A 20,718-nucleotide genomic window follows, 5' to 3' on the forward strand; every position below is an offset into this window, starting at 1 on the left:
TGAATGAGACAAATTTTCGAATCGAAATGTGTTTGTCAAAATGAAAATTATATTCGTTTTACCATTGAAAGTGCAGTTGTTTTTGGCATTGCACGGACCATCGTCGGCAAACGATTCATCATCGCTATAATCCTGGTCTCCCAAAGGACAGTCTCTATCACCGTCACACAAATTGGTTTCGTTGATACACTCGCCGCTACTTCGACACTGGAACATGCCTATTTTTTTTTTCGATAAAAGGACGATTTAAAAATCCAAATGAAATTGAACATGCCAATTGTTTCTTCTTTTAACTCTCGAACTCTTACCAGGAGCGCATTCATTTTTCACCGCTGATTTCGTTTGACGCAAGCATTGTGTACCGCTTGCATTCAAATCGTAATCATTGCCGCACACACAAACGCATCCATTTGGCGTGGCTAACATGAGGCCGGGGCATGGTTTGTCATAACAAATGTCAGCATTCGATTGGGTTAAATTATCGAAAATTTTGATGTCAGTTATTCGACGATTTTCCTGTGCCAATAGAGTATATTTTCTGGAAATGAAGCAGAAAAATGATATTATTTTAGCTTGGAAATCTTTGCTGAAGTAAAAGAAAAACGCATGAAGCATATCTTTGAGATCGAAACTTTTGATTCTTTTCATTTTTTTATAAATATAAACATGATAAAATTCAATCGCACTCACTCTCGATTGTTGGCATCTTTCAAATTGACTTTTGTGATATTTCCGCTGGATATATCCGTAAAATATATGTATCTATTGTGACTGGCCACGGAGAATGGATAAAAGTTTCCGCTGTGACTGGTTTGTACGACGACTTCTCGATTTTTGCCATCCAATCCGATTCGTTCGATGGTTTGCATGCGTGGATCGCACCAGTATAGCTTGCGATCGGTAAAGTCGATCGTTAAGCTCGATGGCCAATCAATATTCGTACATTTGTTTCGATCCACACACATGTCAACGAACACGCTTTTATGTGTGCCATCCATCCAAGACACCATTATTTGGCCGATAGTGTTCTCCGATGCCCAGGTCGACCAGTACAATAGACCTTGCTTTGGATCCAATGCAATCGATCTGAAGAGTTGGGAAAAAATAATCATAAATATTGAATCAAAATCAACTTTTTATTCTGAAAAAAAAGAAAGAAAGAATAATACGAACCCAGCATTAAGTGTGTGAATAAGTGTTTTGGTAATATTTGGATTCGATAAGCTAAACACATCAATTTTCCTTGACGACGCCCAGAAAATATTATTTCCCACCCAATCATATGCGATGCTATGACAGTGTCCACGACCTTGTCGAATGAGTGTGCGATTGGTGCCGTCTAAATTTTGCGATTCGATTAGGAACTCGTTGTTTGATCTGAAGAAAGAACGAAAAGAGTCAAACAAAATAAAATAAATTATCAAATTTTTCCACCAAATTCACCATTTTTCAAGTCTAATTCTTAAGAAAAAAAAAGAGGAATATTTTTTTCGAACTAAACAACAAACTTACATATCATTTTGTCCAAAGTAAATGTGTTGTTTCTTCACATTATAGTCCAGACTCAATGGCCACTTTACATTCAAAACGGGCACCATGCATTCTTGTGCGCCCGAAACATCGGTTTCATTGGAAATGGAGATGCCTCGTATCATAGTCGGACTTTGTTTGGCATAGATTAAAAACGATGTTTGTTTAACAAGAACGCAATTGTGTTGTGATTTCAACTGATATCCGGCGCTGCATATGCACTGACCTTGCAGCTTTTTGTCCACTCCACGGGTCAAAACGCACAAATGTCCACAGTTCAGTGATTTGTTGGCCGCACAAGGGTTTAGAGCAGTTGGTTGGCTTTGTGCATGAAAAATTCGCACCTCAAGTGGTTGTTGGTCGGTTACGAATATCTTTTCCGCTGAACTCGTATTGCGCCGACTGATTCGCCACATTTCCAAATGTTGCGATGTTCGTTTCGTGATGTAAATATTACTTTCAAACAACGCGATCGCATGCATTGGTCGCATCGAACTGCCAATAAACGCCTTCAATGACCATCGATTCTCGCCATCATAGTCAACGCGTTCGATGTAATCCATATATTTATCCAGCCAATAAATGTGCTGATTGGCCAAATCCAACTTCAAACTGGTCGGATAGTAGATTTTATACGATTCAATGATCGTATACTCGCTTCCATCCATATTCGCGCGAAGTAAACTGCCAAATGTATCGGACGTCGTGAAGAATAGAAATCTATTGACCACAAGAAAGAATGTGTCCAAAAACAAGATTAATTTTTGGCAAAGAAAGAACACATTGATTGATGATTCATTACCCTTTGATTGGATCCAATTCGAGCGTGTTAATCTTTTGACCATGCATTTCGATGACAATTGTACAAATCGTCATCGGAGGATTGCATAGTACAATTAAGCCATTTTCGGTATTCACGAAATACCAGTTGCCGGTAATCCAATCGATTCGCAAAATATCGATCGCTTCGAATGAGAATAAAAATTGTTGAGAGTTTTTTTTTCGTTAGTTTCAACACTTTTTCATGCTCATTTGGACACATTTTACAAGTAAAACCGCAAATTGTTTCATACAATTTTACATGTAAATCGTAACATACACAGTAAACACGTTGGTTCTAACTTTTAGAACCGCAATATGAAATTTAGCACTAAAATCCATTTAAGTACCATTTGTACTAGAAAAAGTTCAAAATGTACTGAATCACAAATCAAAGCTTCATGTATTTATTTCAGAACTTTTGAACTTTTGAACTTTTTCTAGAGCAAATGGGACTAAAACAAAGTCAAGTGTCAAATCTCAACATTGCTAGAATCATTGTGTTTACTGTGTAGTAAAACTGAAGCCAATGATGCTGTCGTAATGGCTTTTTCCGTCGATTGTCAGTGATGATGAATTGTTCAATAGATTTTATCATACAATGCATGACCATTTTCTATTTATTGTATCAAAATCTGTGCAATGAATGGAATAATACGTATATTTCAACAATGAATGAAATGAAACATGGCTTGTTGAAATCCGTTTATATTGAAGTTAATCTAAAAATGCCATTGTCATAATCTGTACAAATCTTCGCTCTCTTCATGCTCGAAACATTTCAAAAAGCTCAAAATCAACAACATCATCGGCATCTGTGACACAAAATCCAATTGGCCCAATATACTAGTTGACAAGAGACTCTCTTTCTCTCTGTCTCTGTCTCTTTTCAATGAGACTATTATATGGATACCTACAATTTAAATTGGTGACGATTTCTGGTTTTGGAAATTTCCATGATACGTTGAAATTGTCAACGTTAAAACATGTTAGATCTTTGGGATTGTCATTATTTGATCCATTTATCACACAGATTGTTCGGTTTGCATGCCAAATGTCAAACGTTTGAATATTAGCCTTGATAAATTGAATTCCAACGTCAACCACCATCATCCGTACCGCCGCCGCCGCCAACGATGTCGCCAATGATCAATGAAAATAGAACATAATTTCAAGTTATGCATCATACATTAGGAATGGGGAAAAGAATAGACAATAAAAACGTAGACATTGGATTGTTTTCTCGTTTATGCATAATCATTGATCAACTCACCAGAGACTGTTGACTATTGTTAAATGAGTTGCCGCTAAATGAAACTCTTTTAATATCATTTTCGGTAATTAGTATAATTGAAGCCGTTTCGTTTACAGGATCTACGAGAGAAATAAGAGAAAAAAAAACTTTATTTACGGATATGCAGCGAAAGAGAAAGAGTTACTAGAGGCGGATATATGTTAAAAGAAAGAAGAAAAAAAAATGACAAGAAATCATTGTAGTCAATTAAAATAGCAACACAAATAACAAGTGATACATACAGGACGGGGTAAATATAGACACAGAGACAAAAGAATACAATAACAATGCAAAAAACCACTTACAATTGATCGCCTTACAAGTTGTTTTATTGACTAATTCATAACCAGCCACACACGAGCATTCGAATGAATTGGGAATATTTTTACATATTTGATCACAGCTGTCTGTCGTCAAACATTCGTCAATGTCTGTAAATAGAGCGTAAAATAAAAAGAAATAACGGGATAGTGAATCGCCTGGTTATTTTGCTTTCGTTTGCATATCATTTGCAGCTCTCTATCTTTTGATTGATTTAAACGCGCAAAAAGTACAGAGAAAAAAAAAACAATCAAACCTTCGCATTGAGTTCCATTGGGCTGCTGGCCACGACTACAGTAGCACTTTGCACCGAGCGGTGTCGGTTTGCATCCAGACGAACAATTCAAGGCAACACAATCGGCTTTTAACGTGCTATTATCTGATGAACGAATATCACACAAAGAAAAGGGGAAGAAAACACGGTAATTTCGTGGCAAATTTTCGAAAATATGGAGCTGAATTGAATGTGGTGTATGTGCTACGTGTCTAATTAAGCACAAAACCCTAATTTAAATGCTTACCACAGTATTCAGTATATTCATCATTAACACAGTCGAAGTGTCCATCGCAAAATTTTTCGGTATCGATACAAACTGGACCGGTGCCACTGGGACTAGCGCATTCGCTTTGATTTGGCAAACATTTTCCCTTTAGCTGACACAATGATTCGTCTTCATCAGATGTGTCAAATGGGCCACAATCAAAATCATGATCGCACAACCATTCGCGCGGTATGCAACGTCGCCTATAGAAAATTTCACCAATAAATGATGGATCACATGAGTTTTTACCATTTTCTAAGTTAGCTAGCATTAAACTAAAAACTCAAAATAGACAATGAGAAAACAATGACAGATCAAAAGTTACATACGTTTTCCAGCATTCAAACTGTTGGCTATTGCATTGTCGTGTTTTCTCGCAATTTTCCTCATCAAATCCATCTTCACAGTCGCGTTTATTATCACAGCGCCAAGCCAGTGGTAGGCATGTGCCGTCTCTACATTGAAAGGCTGTCGATACACAACTTTCTATTTTTGGGGGAAATAAAAAAATAAAAATAAAAGTCGATTCTAATCATTTCTCAATTAATGCTTAGTTAGTTTTAATTGGAATATAAGCTAGTGCGGAAGATGAGCACACTCGAAAAGGTCATTGACAATCGAAGGGCACAATCAACAATGTGCTTCAAATGTATGGTTTAATCAATGATTTTTTTCTTTCGTTCAATTCGACCCCCCCCCCGCGCAATATTCATTTTAGAATAATTGATTAGCACTCAATTTATGCAGGAAAGGCAGATTTTTCCTGCAACGCCTTATCAAATTGCACATTTTCTCGACAACAGCAACATTTAATGAGGAATTTAACACCAAGCGATGATGATATTTCTTGCGCCTTGCGTCGCATTTTTTCTCGATCATTTTTTTGGTTTGTTTGTTTGTTTATTGGTTCGTGGCTGTTGTCGTACATCACAATATGAATGGAAATGCGAAGGAGATAAGTCAAAGCATCTTAATGTACATTGTGTCAACATACATAAACAAGTAGACAGACGTATGTAAGCAATACAGTAAACGTGCGACGTGTTGTCTCGTATGACGATTGTAATTGAATAATTGGACCTTTAATTGAAGCGGATTGAATTAGGGCGAACAGATAAATGTACACACAGAGATGTATGCTTTGTTATTTCTTTTTTCCTTAATTCGCTCGCCCTACACTACTTGCCCATCACTTTGTCTTTTTGTCTCCTTCTGTTTTATTCTGTGTATTACACCAAACATTTTGCTGCATCGGTGCGCTATTACTTACAGGGAATGTGTTGTTTCCCTGTCGTTGATAATCGCACCGAATTTGTTTTTTGGGTCCATTGAGATTTTTACAGTGCTCTGTTTTTACTCGCAATCACACACAGACTCTCAATCGTAACAAAATGACGAGATTGGAAAACAGTAAGAATGAACAGATGGCTCATAGTGAAAATGGAACACATTTCTGAAAATTTGCACATTTTTCTCGTTATAGCACAATTTGAAAATGTTTGAAATAAATTTGTTGGCACAGTCACCCATGTTTATCTCCAGCCATCCCATGTAGATACTTTAAAATACCGAACATACATGTTGTGCACTAAGAATCAGACTTGTGTACAATCTTCGACATATCAAATAACCCATACATACATTAGTCATACATCTTTACTTGCACGTATGCAAAAATATTCATCATATTTTTCTCTGGATTTTAAATAAGAAAAACATACATTTATGTAATTATGTAATTTAGTCATTTTTAACGTTAAAAGATGTAACGTTTTTAGTCTTTATTTTTTCGTCAAAATCGACTGAAATTTCAGTGTAAACCAACTGTATGAATATTCGGAATGCTACCCAGAATCTTTCAAATTCAAACATTTGAAATGACAACCATTCCAAACAACTCTGTGCCGAACGAACTGAATAAAAATCTTACAAGAATTCGATTTGTGTATTGATTTCGTTTTGGGCGCATGAATTAGAAAGAAACAGCAGAACCGACACATCTCTTCCATTTCACACAACGCATCACAACACAAGAAACATGAAAATGAAAAAGATTCGGGCATAAGAACCATCAAAACGCAGTTGCGTTCCATTCTTCAGCCGGAATACCGTGACTTGTTGATTGCAGCCATGACCGACAAATCAATAATGGCAACGAAAATTTGTGCACTCGCCTCGCAGTTGTTCCTGTTCCGTTGTGAGCGCGCATTCGACGACAATGACAAAGGATTTTTTGAACAGAATGGCGAAAAGGTGATTCGGTCGTGTTTTTTGGTGTGCTCAAGAAAAATATTTACAAGAAGAAGAAAATGCCGCCGGAATTTCGTAAAATGGTGCATCAGCTGGACGATAGCCATCGAGTGATTTGGCCCAACGCGGACGATTTCGGCAATGCAATGAATGATTTAATAAATCCGTACGTGACGAACGTAAAAAACAACTTGAAGACGCATAGCAAGAAACGCCTGCACGAATGGCTGTGGGTAAAAGTGTTCGAATCTTCGTTGGTTGTTCGATACGAAGAGGCCGACATCAACCGTGTGATTAGTTAGGCAATTTTTGGCAATGACGATATTGAAATCAATGGCATGGATGATGTTGCCAAACGTGAGCGGCGTAATTTGTTGATTGAAATGGTCACGAAGAACAGTTGGTGGGACATACCAGACAACTACATCGGCCGATTCACAAATGGGAAGAACTGGTTCAAGAGCATCGCATTCTGGATTTCTCTCCAGCGGAAAATTGATGATTTCAACACCTGCGAGGAATATCGTGAAGTACGCCGATGCCAACGCGAAGAGTTTCAAGAGCTGAAACGATGCCGACGTCGAAATCACCATCCGTGCACTTGCCAGCAGCCAGTTGATCGAGGCCAAAATGAAAATGAGTACATCGAGAAAGGGCCGCCGAGAGTGAAAAGTCTGGCAGTGATTCCCATTTGCAGTTTCACTCGTACCCACTACCCGTTGGACAATCGAACATTGTACTCTTTGTTGTGTGGACTGAAAATCGCACCAAAAAAGCAAGGCAAATACAACAAAATCAACATCACAGAGGACGAGTTCAGAAAACAAAAGGAGTATTATTGGGGCCAATACTTCGATATGCGGAAAATCTATCGGCTCGATCGCAGTAGAAAAAAGTTCTGTTTCCGAATTCTCTCAAATGGACAGACGACGAAACAAAACGAAATTGAAACCAGATGACAAAAAGGCCATTGTTCAAAACTACAAAAAGTTTGTCAATGAAGGTGGTACTGATCCAGGTGTGAATACGTGGAACGCAACAAGGGTACATAACATCGAAACTGGCAAAGAGGTAAACAATATACGTGCCATTGTACATTTGATAAACCGAAGTTATGCCATTGTCATTGTCATTTTTATCTAAACGGTTTTCTTTGATCTGTTTTGTTTCGTTTCTTAGTCGAACTACACGATCAGCAGCAAACAGTATCATTACTGGACGAAGCAAACGGTTCGAAATCGACAGGGAAAGCGGTGGACCAAAGACTTTGTCAAGGAAGAGAGGCGAGATCGTGAAAATCGTGCGCTCTATCCGGTGATGCCATCGCCATTGGGTATGCACTGGAAGTACTACATTCGGCATCGACTCAAAATGACGGAACGTGGCATTGCCGTATATACGACAGACAAATACACGCGACTGAATTTTGACAAATACGTTCGATCAAACAGTGTGACCAATAGCATAGCCGGAATGTTGACCAACCATCAGCCATCACTTATGCATTTCGGAGCTGCTCAAATGTCGCCCAGTTCACCCATCGGCATCAAAAAGACACTGCGTTGCCCGGGCAATCGGAAAATGATACGAAGTTACAAAAAGTGTCCTGGTTGTGTGGTTAATATGGTCGACGAGTATTTCACTTCTCAAACATGTGCCAAGTGCTTTGGCCGTTTTGATCGACGCACGAAACGACATCGGTTCAAAGTTTGCCATGATTGTCGACCGGATGAAGGTGCAATGCTGCCATCAATGATCGTGTGCAAGGTCAACAAACGAAAGATGAGGCAAGAGAAGCTGAAACTGTTTTTGCTCGAGAAAGAAGGTGAAGATGGCAACGGAAATCCAGCGGTTGGCAATGATGTCCCACATCCAGATCAACTAAACCCAGGTTTACTCCCAAAAGTGGCAATCTACCACAAAACATGGCAAGTAAATGGGCTTGGAAATGTGGAATACGTGAAATTCAATAAAGCCGATGAGATGGAAGTTGTCGAGCCACGAGTACACAAGACGAAATGGTATCGTGACATAGCCGCTGCAAAATGTATCCTGATCAAAGGTAAATGCTCATAATAACTATATTGATTGTATTGCATGTGATGTGAGGTGCAGTGCTTTGTTTACATATCATTCATTGTTTTGTTGTATGATTTTCAAGGACACTATGATTTGTTTGGGTACACGTTACCCGAAACACTGCAGAGGCCATCCAACCAGCGAGCTGCTGTCAACAACTAACCAGCATCATGTATCGTCGTTCACGCCATTCACATTGAATAATTTAACAATTAAAATATAACATTATGTTATTTCCGCTATGCCTGATTGTTTTGGTATAGTAGGCGTACATACTTAACTAAGGAGGCCAGAAGTACCCATGTAAGTAAATTGTTTTTCAATTGAAATAAGAGTATTGAATGTATTGATGCTAATTTTATGCAATTTTTTTCTCCATTCATTCCATGCACAATTGGATCACTATGACGGTTACTTCTACGGTTAAATCTATCCCCGTATTCAACATTGGAAATGTGCCTGGAATCGGATGTATTTGGGTTGGTAATTGTTAGATGGGTAATCCAAGATTGTTTTTTTTAAATGGTTGTAGTTTTGCATTGCGCATTCTCAAATGGCATCAAATTAAAAACGTAATCAACATCATCATTTACTGCTATTACAGTTTCTAATAATAATAGCACTTTATTCCAATATTCAATTCGCTGTTCTAGACATCACAAGAAATAGAAATGGCGTGGATAGATCTCTTCGTAGGAAAAGAAAAAAAAACTCCTTAGAAGCAGACACAGAGGGGGAAAAGTGAAATTGAACGTTGAAACTGCGCATTGATTCTGATTAATATCGTTAATGTGCATTCTTATTGAACTTGAACATACACACAGGCAATGAACACAAAATTCTCAAGAACGATGTTGAATAAATAATTTGAATGTTAAGATTGCGAATCAATTTGGCATGGAATCTCTTAGATAAAACTCGCAAAAAACCAAGTGTGTATATGTTGTTTTTCTTTTCTCGGCTGAATCAATCGCGTTAATGGTGTTGGCGAACACATAAATCTATTAAATGAACGCAAATTTCGTTCAATTTATTTTCGATTACCACAACCGATTCACACATTAAATTCCGTGATCGTCTCGTGGCAATCTAATCTATAGCAAGCTAAAAAAAAAACCTCTGTCTGTGAATTTCGATTCTCTTATTTTTATTACAAATTATTTATATATTCAACAACGAAAAAAAAAACTATATTATCCGCATCATGCCCGCAAAGAATGAACACAAAAAAAATATATTCCAAATTTGACGCATACCAATCTATTTTCAGTATGAATTCTTCATTCAATTCAGCGTATTTTTTTCCCTTCATTGTTTACAATGTGCGTGTAATATGCTAAATTCCTTAGCTCTTATGCAACATAATTCGGATCATGCGGTAGCATATTCACGATCGATAATGGTTTAAATGCGTTGGTTATTACTATGAGTTCCCATAAAAAGTACACACACACACACACCATCGAGTGTCTACTTTAGGAAATCTGTTGTATTTCAATTTTCAATTGCTATAAATGCCTTAATGGACCGTGTATTTTATTTGATTTTTTGTTGTGTTTTTGTTTCGTTCTGTCTTTCTTTCTTTTTTCTTTCCATGTTATCATTTGTTCAATGGCTTTGGCCGCTCGGTGTTTTTCTCTCAGCGGATTATTGCATGTACCACAAATCTAATGAACCGAAACAGAGAAAATACATATAGCAAATGAGACAAATGGTGATGCCGGTTGCTTACAAACGCATTTTAAATCATTCAGATAAGTGAAATTGTGTGCCTTTATTGATTACTTCCGTTGTGTGTGATGTTACTTTGAACTCGTCTTCTATGTGGTGCGCTTTTTTCATTCGTCTTCTTCTGTTTTTTTTTGCTTTTATCCGCTGCGCGCAACAACAGTCAACAAATTCAAGCACTTTTTTTTTTCATTCGAATCCATCTCGTCGTGAATTCATCGTATTGCAAGGTAAAACGAAGCTATATCTTGATTGACCACAAATTTTGGACCCACTTCAAGTGAATGACCACAAATTCGGTATGTACTTGTGATCAAGCGTGAAAAACATTTTAAAAATTCGTTGATTTGTCGAGAGCAACAAAGCAGAAAGAACAAAAGGAATGGGTAACATAAAGCCAAAGTCATTGTTCTACTCACCACCACTACTGTTGCTGGTCTTTGTAATATCACGCAAATAGATATGTTCGAGTGAACGGTTATCGTGTGTAATTTTTGGCTCGATCGAAGAGGTTGCCCTTCTCACGATCGGCGTTGTCGATGACAATGTTGTTGATGATGACCACACGGTGGTTTCTGCCGCTGCCGCCGTCGTCGTCGTCGTCGTCGCCGCCACATAATTTTCAAATCGCACTAAATTTAGTAATATGATTATCACGATAGATTGGAAATAGCTGTAGCTCGTATTGTGTATGATGCAGCGCCGTTTTCGACGTAATCGAATTGATTGTGAGCATTTTCGTTGTGAATACCATTTGTTGCCCATTGCTCTTGGTTACTCCGTAGCACTTACTTACACTTAAAATTCCTATTTTATAAACTTTCTTGTTGCAACAACAACCACTACAAAAATGTACAAAAAAAATAATAGAGAAGCCGGTTGTTGTTGTGATCGATTGTTTTAGCTGCCTTTGGATGTGTTTTGTGGTGGATGGACTCTAGTACATCCACTGCACATACAAACAACAACGTTCATTCGAAATTTAGTTCAATTTATTGTGGATAAACAGATTAAAAAACAACCATTCAGGATCCGTTTCAATTCACTGACAATTTTTTTTTTATCTTCTGTTCATCAATCGATTCGTATCGGCTACACACGACCAACACACATTCTGTCTGATCCTTCTTTCTTTCGTTCCGTTACTCTTTTTTTCTATTCCATTCACATTGTTTGATCGATAGAGAGATGGTGGCATGAATCAAATCATGTTTGTCGTTTGCGTTTACCGTGTTTTATCATTTTTTTTATTTTTTTTTTCCCTTTTCTTTTCTTTGCTTTAATTTTATATGCGGATTTTTTAACGCTTTTTTTTATTATTGATATTTCGATGTTGGAAAACTTTATTTAGCTGCCTATATTTTACCGGCGTTATTTAACCATTACAATAAATGACATTCACAACATTTCTCCAAAAATTGTGGCGATTAGCTGATTGTGGTTGTTGTTGAGCCCACTTTGTTCGTCCTTGTTGACATTGGCGTATTTCGAAATAAAACACATTCAAAACACGGCAAATCATATCAAATCTAATTTCTTTCTTTTCTTTTTCTTCTTCTTCTTCTTTCGTTTGCCTCTATTTTATTTTCTCACTTTTTATTTTAGCTCATTCGTTTATTCCCGATCGTTTACACTTCGCTCAGTCTTGGCGTCTACGAAAAATTGCTGTTACATCTGCAAAAAAAAAGAGGAGAGGGAAAGAGAATTAGATCTCGTATGAATGAAATGCGATCATTGGTCGAACATCTGCAAGCAATTCAAATAAATCAAACAAATTTCATTGTAATTCATTGTACAGCACATTCTTGGCAATATCGAATATCTCAAACAAACAAAGTACTATTTGAACACACACACACACACACAACCAACACACACACACACACATGGATTCGATTCGATTCGGATTGAATAGTACGACGATTGAATTAAAAATAATTGTTTGTTGAAAAGGCATTTGTAATTCGATTATGGATTGTTGCTCATAGTCATGGTCGTATTCAATTCATAAGATCGCCGCAGGTATCGAAGAAAAACAACAACAACAATAACAAGACGAAGAACAGCAGCAGCAACAGCAACAGCAACAACAATGACATCAAAGAGAAATGTAGGAAATGTTTTTGATTAGAAGGTTACTGACATTGACATCGTTTGGTGCACGTTTTATTTACAAATCGACCCGTGTAATCGGCATCAAATGTACACTCGCGTAACAAATGGTTGCTTCCATTCATCTGCTGTTGCCACCATCATCACCTCCGTCGAATCGGAAGAAAATTCATTGAAATGTTGCTGCTGCTGCTGCTGCTGCTATTGTTGTTGTTCGCAAGAATGTAATTATTTCTCTTAAACAGCCGCGTTCTTTTCGGCAACAATCGATCGGCGTTTAGGTGAGCAACTGGTTTCTGGTGCGCGCAAACTTTATTTTGCATAATGTAAATGATGTTCTGGTTTCTGAGTCTCTTTTTTTCTCTTTTCCTTTCATTTCTTCATGCTACTTCTTCTTTCGTTTCGCGTTCAGCGCACTTGCGAGCGCGCTATTTGGTTGCGCTAAGTCAATTTGATTTATTGGCGATCGGTGTGATTTTATTTTTTATTGGTTAACCTGATCTCTATACAATTAAAAGTGGTGTTTTTTTTTGAAGAGAGACTGCATGAATTTATGACGTTTTGTAGTCGCTGCTGCTGTTGTTGTTCATTACACAGAAGTGTGTTTTTTCGCTTAATTTTCTGTCGATTATGACACCTCTATTTTTACCATTCTCATGCGTTGAATTTATAGTGAAACCGTCAACAGCATAAACAACAACAACGAAGAAGAAGAGAAAAAAAACAACGACCATGTAAGTTTTAAGCGCCGGCTAGTGTGGTTCAACACGGTGTATGCTATGTTGAATTCTCGCCAACTTTGCACTATCAACTGGTTTTTTTGTTGTATATATATGTATTCTTTCGTTGTTGCTGTTCTAGGTTCCGTTTATTTATTGAGAATAATTTTTTTAAAAATTATTTTGTTCTTTTCTCGTGCTCTCCTTTAATCACAAAAATTGCATTTTACTTTTTCCTTGTTCGTTCCATTGCACGTATAGTCTTCGTGATAAACAACATCATCGTTGTCGCGGTCGTCGGTTTTGGTCGAAAAAAATGTAAACACATTGATTTGTTTGAAATGTTTTTCTTCCTGGTTGTTATTTGTTTGTTTCTTTCTTGCGGTTTGATTCAATCACATATTGGCCAAAAAAAAAAATCCACACTTTGATCCAAATCGAAATTGATATTTTCATCTAAACCGAAAACATTTAAAAAAAAAATGAACGATAAAACGACAATTTTGACAAGAAAGACGAGTTTTTCATTGATACGCGAAAGATGTTGATGAAGAAGAAAACGAAAAATCACACCGCACATGAAAAACCAAACACACGAATTTCTGTTTCTCTCACTTTGGTGTCTCGATTCGGCGAAAATAATGTCCCAAATGACAATAACATAAAAGAAAAATAACAAAAATCACACACAACAGAATATTCAGTAATTCTCGCTTTACGTCCAGCGCTGGACGAAGACTACATGATTTTCATGTGGTATGTACCGATTTATTGCTTTGTGTAACCGAACTGAAAATGCGAGAGAGAGAGTGAGCCTAATAACACTCACCGAGAGACACAAAACTTACAGAACCAACGAACGAACCGTCGACCGACCGACCGACCGAGCTAGCGAGCAAGCCGACAGAAACAACAATATCGTATGAATGAGACAGACAAGAGTGGAATGAAATAAACACACGAACGATTGATTTGCAAATAATAAATAACAAGTGAATAAAAAGCGAAACAAACGTGAATAAACACTGATTTATCGGGATCACTCTGTTTTTCCCAATAGTATAAATCAACATACCGAAGAAAGAAACAGCACAGCACAGCACACAACAAACGTATATGTGTAATTTTTTTTTTATTTACTATTATTATTCGCCGATGGTGTTGTTGTTGTTGTTACTGTTGACGATTGGTGTTGTGTTCTGTTCGGCTATGTGTATTGGTTGGCACCGAATAAAAAATATGCATGCACACCAGACCAAATATTGACAATGTTCAAGCAGCAGCAGCAGTCAATTCGTCCGACAGTGTTGCTGTCGTTGTTGTTGTTGTTGCTCTTGTTATGGTTCTCTCTTGTTTCCTCAAATATAGCAACACACATACGACGAACGCACGGCACATCGCTTTGTTTGTGGTTGTGTGTGTGCCTTTGGCACATTGAAAACATAATGTATGCATTTTTTTACCATCATCGTCCAACAAACACATTCATACATACTCAACGTGCAAAATGGAGGATACACTGATTCGCACACAGACACACATCGCTGAGATAGATTCAAAACGACGTTCGATTTGTTGCTGTTTTTTTTTTCTTCTTCGTTCAATCATTTGAAAGGAAAAAATGTTCATTTTTGTCTGGATTTTTATCTCGGTCAATAAAATTGGAGCAACCAATGAAGTTAAGCAGAAAAATTGAATTATATAGAAAAAAAAATTCTGTTCTAAGGGCATTTGTAAATGCATTCAAGTCGATTGAATCGAATGATTTTCCAGCACGACCTTTTGCCATTCATATGATTAGGTCGATTATTTGATTGATGAATTTGCTACATATGGATCGACTCAATTATATTTTCCCATGGAATTACCCTATGCTGAAACATTTTTGCAACCGTTTTCGATTTTACGTTTTGAACTTCGAACGCAAGACATCGATTTACCTTCTGTCACTTTTTCATTCAAACGTCACTAGCTGTCACTGTGCCACACACACACATATGGGCAGCTTACATTTTCATAGTGACATTTTACCATTATCCACTAGTAAAATTTTGCATTCAGTGACGATTTTGGTACAGCACATTTACACGAAAACCTGAAAATTGCCCATCAGCAATTATCCGAAAATCAGTCAGACAAGCCAATTCTAGTGGAATAGTTTTGTGTCGGTAAGTAAACGAATGTTTTATGTGATCAAATTGATAAGTCAGCTGCTTGTCAAATTGAGCTGAGCGATATCGAAGAACCTTCCTTACATAATCCATTGTGTATAGTTTGACAAGAGCATTTTCATTTGAGATTTCGGTATTTTGATTGCATATTGGATCCCTTTGATTTTATTTTTTCAATCATTTTTTTTCTACTTTGCCAGTGGGAAAAAATCGAGAGAAGCACACAAAATGGGTGGACACGGACACGGTCACCATCACGAACCATACACAGTTCCAAAACCAGAAACCTACAATAATCAAGTGGAAAAGATTTGGGAACTCAACTATTTACAAAATGAATTAGCTAAACGTGGTCTTAAGGATCCATGGATTAGGTTTGTTGCAAAATTTTTTTTTTGAAAGTGGAACGTCTTTGGCCAAAAATTTTAGCCAGAAATTTCCACTTCGATTGAAACAAAAGTGTCTTATTGAATGTACAATAACTCGAATGCGCGTTGTTTACTTGTAGAAACGAAGTCTGGCGATACAACTATAAAGTTTGGGGCAATCCAAAATTGCGTTGGTTCAAATTTTTGTTCGCCGGTTTACCATTGGGCGCTGCTTGTGCTGCTGCCACTATCGCTTACGAAGAATATACCGGAGTTTATGCTGATCATGGTCACGGTGACCACGGGCATGGCGACCACGGTCACAGTGGTGGACACCACTAAATTTGATCACCAACATAAGGCGGTTGTAGATGAATGTCAGTTAAAAGAACAGAAAATGAGTTACATTATTCGCTATTGAATCAATATGATGAACATGTTTTTATTTCGAATAAAGCATAAAAGCACCACATCACCGTTTTGAGTTTAGTTTTTTAGACTGCTTGCCTGGTTGAGGTTAAAAGTGTTGAAGGCGAAAAACTGCACAACAATTGCAGGAGCTGAATATTTTTTATTGAGTTTGGAGCCTAATCAATGGTTATTTTTCTTCCATTTCTCTGGGAAAGGATTTTTTTTCTTCCATTTGTCCAAACAATTCGAGGGACATTTTTTTTTCTCGAATATTCGGTAGATTTTTTTTTCAGCTGCAACTTTTGAATCAAATAAGCTTCTGCATTTGATGGCGATTTTCGAATGATGAGCCACTGCCTTTTTAGCAACTTGGAATAGTTCCAATTTAAATTATTTCCTCAAAATTGGTCCAACGAACCCAAAAATTTTCTTCTGCGAATATATATGTTCACAAAATAACATTTCTTCATCCGATACAAGAGGCGCCATCTGTTATTGTTAGAATGAAACAACAATTTTCACTTGAAAATCATCTGAAATTCTCCAATTTCTTTTCATAAAAAACACATAAAAATTAATCACAAGAAAAATTAGAATTGATGTTATCATAAAAATACAAAGCTATTCTTACTGTCATGCTCATTGGCGGATAAACGATTTATTCAAAAATAGAGACTCATTGCATACACATGAATACTGTGCTTACTTATTTAGTTGGGCATTTTGCCATCATTCGATAAATGTTCATAAAAAATGTCATCTTAAACTCTTCGAATAAAAAAAAACGAGAGATTCTGGAACTGCAACCAAAAGGCTACTTTTTGTTAGGTGACACAATATATTTGCCGTTTTGAAAAGCAGATTCGAGTCGATTATTATGCTTATTAAAATTATGGGAATCACGTTCGAATCCGGCCGGCATATGGGCTCGTCCGTTTGCATCATTCGACTGAAAACCTCGATTGCGATTCATGTTCATACGTGTGGTACCTTCGTTGATTTCGCTCGGCACAATAGTGCTTGCTACGATGCTAGGCGCTGGGTTTCGCAATCGATTGCTTATTTGCATACGTGTAATTCCACCGTTGATTTCACTTGGAGCAACCGTGCTTGCATCCATACTCGGTGCTATACTTGGTTCCGGTGCATGATTCTGGCCTCTTTGACGAGCTTCCATCAATTTTCGCCGAATGTTAGTTTCATTTGATACAACAGATTTACCTGGCCCGGAGGCGGTATCAGACCCAGTTCTATTGTTCAACACATTCTTATCCTCATATTTCAGTGCAATTCGACCCATCTCTAGAAAGGAGCAATTCATCGTTTTTTTTCTTCTAAATTATTCATGCATTTTTTCAAAGATTGCTATTCATTATTGAATGCGAAGCATTGTTTTTGAATGATTTTGAGTTGGGAGCTGTAAAAATAATAATTTTTGATTCTAATCAAACCTTTTTGAAAATCGATGCGAATCGCTTCATTGATAGATATCAATGCCTCTCCAAAATCGACAACCGAAATAGACGGTGGCCTGGGCATAGCTTGAATAGATAAATCACCAAAAAAGTAGTTGCCTCGTTTTTCCTTGATATTGTACAGTACTTTGAGCACATCTTCACTGCTAATGAATCGTTTAGAACATTGATCAATGGCCTGCTGTGACCAGTCTTCGCATGGCTTTAACACAGGTGCGTATGTCTCCCAATCGAAATCCTAAAATGTTTTCATTGAATCAAAGTTATAAATATTGTTTGAATTTCAATGAGAAGAACATGTCGAAAAATTATCTTGCCTGTTTTGCTGGACTAGCACCATAAATGCTGCCCTGATGCACTCCAATGACATTTTTGTCGATCAAATTTGGCGGTAACGGTATAATATTCTTGTAGGCCGTTTGAAAGAGTTTACCATGATCAATAGCCCATAGCTGGCAACGCTCCAAATGATTTAAATTGGCACATATTTCGGCTCGTACCCATTTGCCCCATGCAATTTCATAGGCTGCAACAAAATCGCCCGCTTTTGCGGTAAACTCCTTCTGGTCATTGACTTTGTCTCGTGCAAATGAAGATATTTCCTCTTCAAGAATTTGCAATTGTGTATCATGCAAATCATCATCGAATTTGAAGAAGAAACAATGCGGATCAACAAAATGCGTGATATGAATAATTCGCGACATTTTTAACAAGTTATTTTTTTTCTTCTTCCGTTTCACAAAAATTACACAACAAAACATACAAACACAATTTTTACGGCAAAAATATACAAAAAAAAACCGAATTATCTTTTGATAGAAATGTCTGTCAACATGTTCAATGTGGTTTGAATGGCATCGGGTAATACACAAAAACTGTCGTACTAGCATCGGATTTTTTTTTCGACGATTGTGGCACGACGAATATATTTTTGACATTACAGATATTATTTTTTGACCAATTTTCTTTGTTGTTGTCATTTGTTATTTTAAATACATCATTGAAAGCCAATCCTTTGCTTCGAATTTGGAAACAAATACAATTTTCAGCGTAAAGAATTTTGCCAAATAACGAAATTGTTAATAAGCTGCAAGTGTTCAACGAATTTATAGAAAAAAAACGAAACGAATCGAGTCGATTGAACGGTTGTTGATCGAAAATATTGTATTCCCCCCACTGACATCGTAGTGTGTGTATACCGAGTAGCCAAACAAGGACAAAAATGCCACGAGGTTTGTATCAACTGCCAATGTGTCTTTAATTTATTTTCGAAAATTTATATGGTATCTCTGTCATATGGTGGAAAATTGAAATTTCCATGGTTTCATGGAACAAATGGGTTTTCGGGTTATAAATTCAAACATAACCCAACAACACGCTATGTATATAACTATGCCAACAGATTTCGTTCTGAATGCAAACTAATCGAATGGTTTTGTTGTTATTTCCAGCCAAATACGTAAATCACAAGGGCCGAAGCCGTCATTTCACCAGCCCCGAAGAGCTGGAAGAGCAACGCAAGAAGAAAATTCAAAGGTATTTAAATGTGTATACACTAGTTTGATGTACATGTCAACGATATTTGAATTTTAATTATTTATTCATTTTTCTGGGAGAAAATGAATATTTTTCGAAAAAAAAATCAGTAACTTTTGTGCTTAAGGATGACAAAATTCGTCGCAATCGAACTGTTTTTGTTTTGTTGTTTTTTTCAACTAACGTATTCATATATATTAACGTAACAATTGTAAGTTTTATATACATCTATTGATAAGAAGTTCATGTTTGATAACAATCTCCATCGAAAATTGATGTTGTCATGATTTTTTTTTTGTTCAAATTGGTTGCGATCTAATTAACCTTTTGTCACAATTTGTCTAGAGCTTCAGATGAAGAATCATCGGAAGAAGAAGAAGAAGAGGGAAGTGGCAGCGGTGACAGCGACTCATCGGGAAGTGAATATGAGGATGCACACAAGAAGAAAGGTGTATCGGGTTTAATTGAAATTGAAAATCCAAATCGTGCCGTAAAGAAAACTGCCGAAAAGGTGACAAAGATCGATTTGAATGCGGCGGGCTCATCGAAAACGGAACTATCACGACGTGAACGTGAAGAATTGGAAAAGCAACGGGCTCAAGCACATTATCAAAAATTACATGCTGAGGGTAAAACGGAACAGGCACGCGCTGATTTAGCCCGTTTGGCTATTATTAAGCAACATCGTGCTGAGGCAGCTGCTCGACGAGAGGCCGAGAAAAAAGGTAATTTACTGCACATATTTGAATCAAAAGAAAAATCAATTCCAATTACGATTTGTTCTAAATGTTTAAATCTTTTGTTTGATTCCATTTACAGAAAGAGAAACGAAGAAAGGTGGAAAAGCTTAGTTCAAGCAGATTTGGTTACTATTTTAATTACAAATGTACTATTTAAATTCGCCGAATCCAACACGTAAAGAGAAATTCTACCATCTAACCGTAATTGTTGCTCATTTCGTTTGAGTAATGAAACTTTTTTTTTTAATGATGATGATGATGATGAAGAAGAAAACAACAAAACTCTATCTAGCAAAAGAAGAAAAAATATTTAAAAAAACGTAAATAGGCAGACATACATTTCTCTTTTTTTTTGTAATATCTCCATCATATTGCACGATATCTGTTAATCGCAATTTCGTATGGATATCAATAATTTGATGTAAAACAAAAAATGTTGAAGAAAAAAAAACAAATAAAGAGTATCTACTGAAAATCGTGTTCTGATTGTGGAAATTCATTTGAAAATTTTAACGAGAAAAGAGCCCTAAGAAGTATTTTAAGGAAAAGAAGGTTTCGAAATGGAATGTCGTTGACAAGAAAATTGAACAGTTGGTAAAAATGCGATACACTGTCAGTATTCA

At 36.9% G+C, this 20,718-nt stretch overlaps 4 protein-coding genes across 11 annotated transcripts in view; 2 read left to right on the top strand and 2 right to left on the bottom strand.

The window, feature by feature from the left end:
• The window catches only part of LOC129574818 (prolow-density lipoprotein receptor-related protein 1), a 31,513-nt gene extending 16,923 nt beyond the window's left edge, over window positions 1-14,590 (bottom strand). Inside the window, exons 1-14 of one of the 7 annotated variants that reach the window (XM_055457313.1) lie at window positions 14,470-14,590; window positions 10,983-12,237; window positions 4,836-4,992; window positions 4,486-4,709; window positions 4,221-4,343; window positions 3,949-4,074; window positions 3,623-3,723; window positions 3,267-3,426; window positions 2,333-2,495; window positions 1,513-2,250; window positions 1,174-1,377; window positions 691-1,086; window positions 309-538; window positions 63-218 (exon numbers count right to left, since the gene is read on the bottom strand). In XM_055457313.1, the coding sequence (XP_055313288.1) occupies window positions 63-218; window positions 309-538; window positions 691-1,086; window positions 1,174-1,377; window positions 1,513-2,250; window positions 2,333-2,495; window positions 3,267-3,426; window positions 3,623-3,723; window positions 3,949-4,074; window positions 4,221-4,343; window positions 4,486-4,709; window positions 4,836-4,992; window positions 10,983-11,328 (3,124 nt within the window). In that variant the 5' untranslated portion in view covers window positions 11,329-12,237; window positions 14,470-14,590. Of the gene's footprint in view, window positions 1-62; window positions 219-308; window positions 539-690; window positions 1,087-1,173; window positions 1,378-1,512; window positions 2,251-2,332; window positions 2,496-3,266; window positions 3,427-3,622; window positions 3,724-3,948; window positions 4,075-4,220; window positions 4,344-4,485; window positions 4,710-4,835; window positions 4,993-10,982; window positions 12,238-13,624 lie in introns of all 7 variants that reach the window. The other 6 variants (XM_055457312.1, XM_055457314.1, XM_055457308.1 and 3 more) reach the window with 6 other exon arrangements.
• Window positions 14,591-15,379: 789 nt separating this feature from the next.
• Window positions 15,380-16,408, top strand: LOC129574822 (NADH dehydrogenase [ubiquinone] 1 beta subcomplex subunit 3). Of its 2 annotated transcripts, none has more exons than XM_055457318.1 (3): window positions 15,380-15,562; window positions 15,766-15,939; window positions 16,074-16,408. In XM_055457318.1, exons 2-3 carry the CDS (start codon window positions 15,794-15,796, stop codon window positions 16,273-16,275), a joined length of 348 nt encoding a protein of 115 aa, XP_055313293.1. In that variant the 5' UTR covers window positions 15,380-15,562; window positions 15,766-15,793; the 3' UTR covers window positions 16,276-16,408. The 2 variants fall into 2 exon arrangements, with proteins under 2 accessions (XP_055313293.1, XP_055313294.1); XM_055457319.1 differs by lacking the exon at window positions 15,380-15,562 and adding an exon at window positions 15,577-15,698.
• Window positions 16,409-16,971: 563 nt separating this feature from the next.
• Window positions 16,972-18,683, bottom strand: LOC129574820 (uncharacterized). Its single transcript, XM_055457315.1, has 3 exons — window positions 18,137-18,683; window positions 17,796-18,057; window positions 16,972-17,646 (listed from the first exon to the last, which is right to left on the bottom strand). The coding sequence occupies exons 1-3, from the start codon at window positions 18,578-18,580 to the stop codon at window positions 17,159-17,161; spliced, it is 1,194 nt and encodes a 397-aa protein (XP_055313290.1). The 5' UTR covers window positions 18,581-18,683; the 3' UTR covers window positions 16,972-17,158.
• Window positions 18,684-18,730: 47 nt separating this feature from the next.
• On the top strand, window positions 18,731-20,575 carry LOC129574821 (28 kDa heat- and acid-stable phosphoprotein-like). The gene is made up of 4 exons (XM_055457317.1): window positions 18,731-19,051; window positions 19,271-19,355; window positions 19,701-20,080; window positions 20,175-20,575. Exons 1-4 carry the CDS (start codon window positions 19,042-19,044, stop codon window positions 20,204-20,206), a joined length of 507 nt encoding a protein of 168 aa, XP_055313292.1. The 5' UTR covers window positions 18,731-19,041; the 3' UTR covers window positions 20,207-20,575.
• The last annotated feature ends 143 nt before the right edge of the window (window positions 20,576-20,718 follow it).

This window comes from Sitodiplosis mosellana, unplaced genomic scaffold, assembly GCF_009176505.1.
Source record: "Sitodiplosis mosellana isolate CC-2019 unplaced genomic scaffold, AAFC_SMos_1.0 Smas_scaffold_6165, whole genome shotgun sequence".
NCBI lineage: Eukaryota > Metazoa > Arthropoda > Insecta > Diptera > Cecidomyiidae > Sitodiplosis > Sitodiplosis mosellana.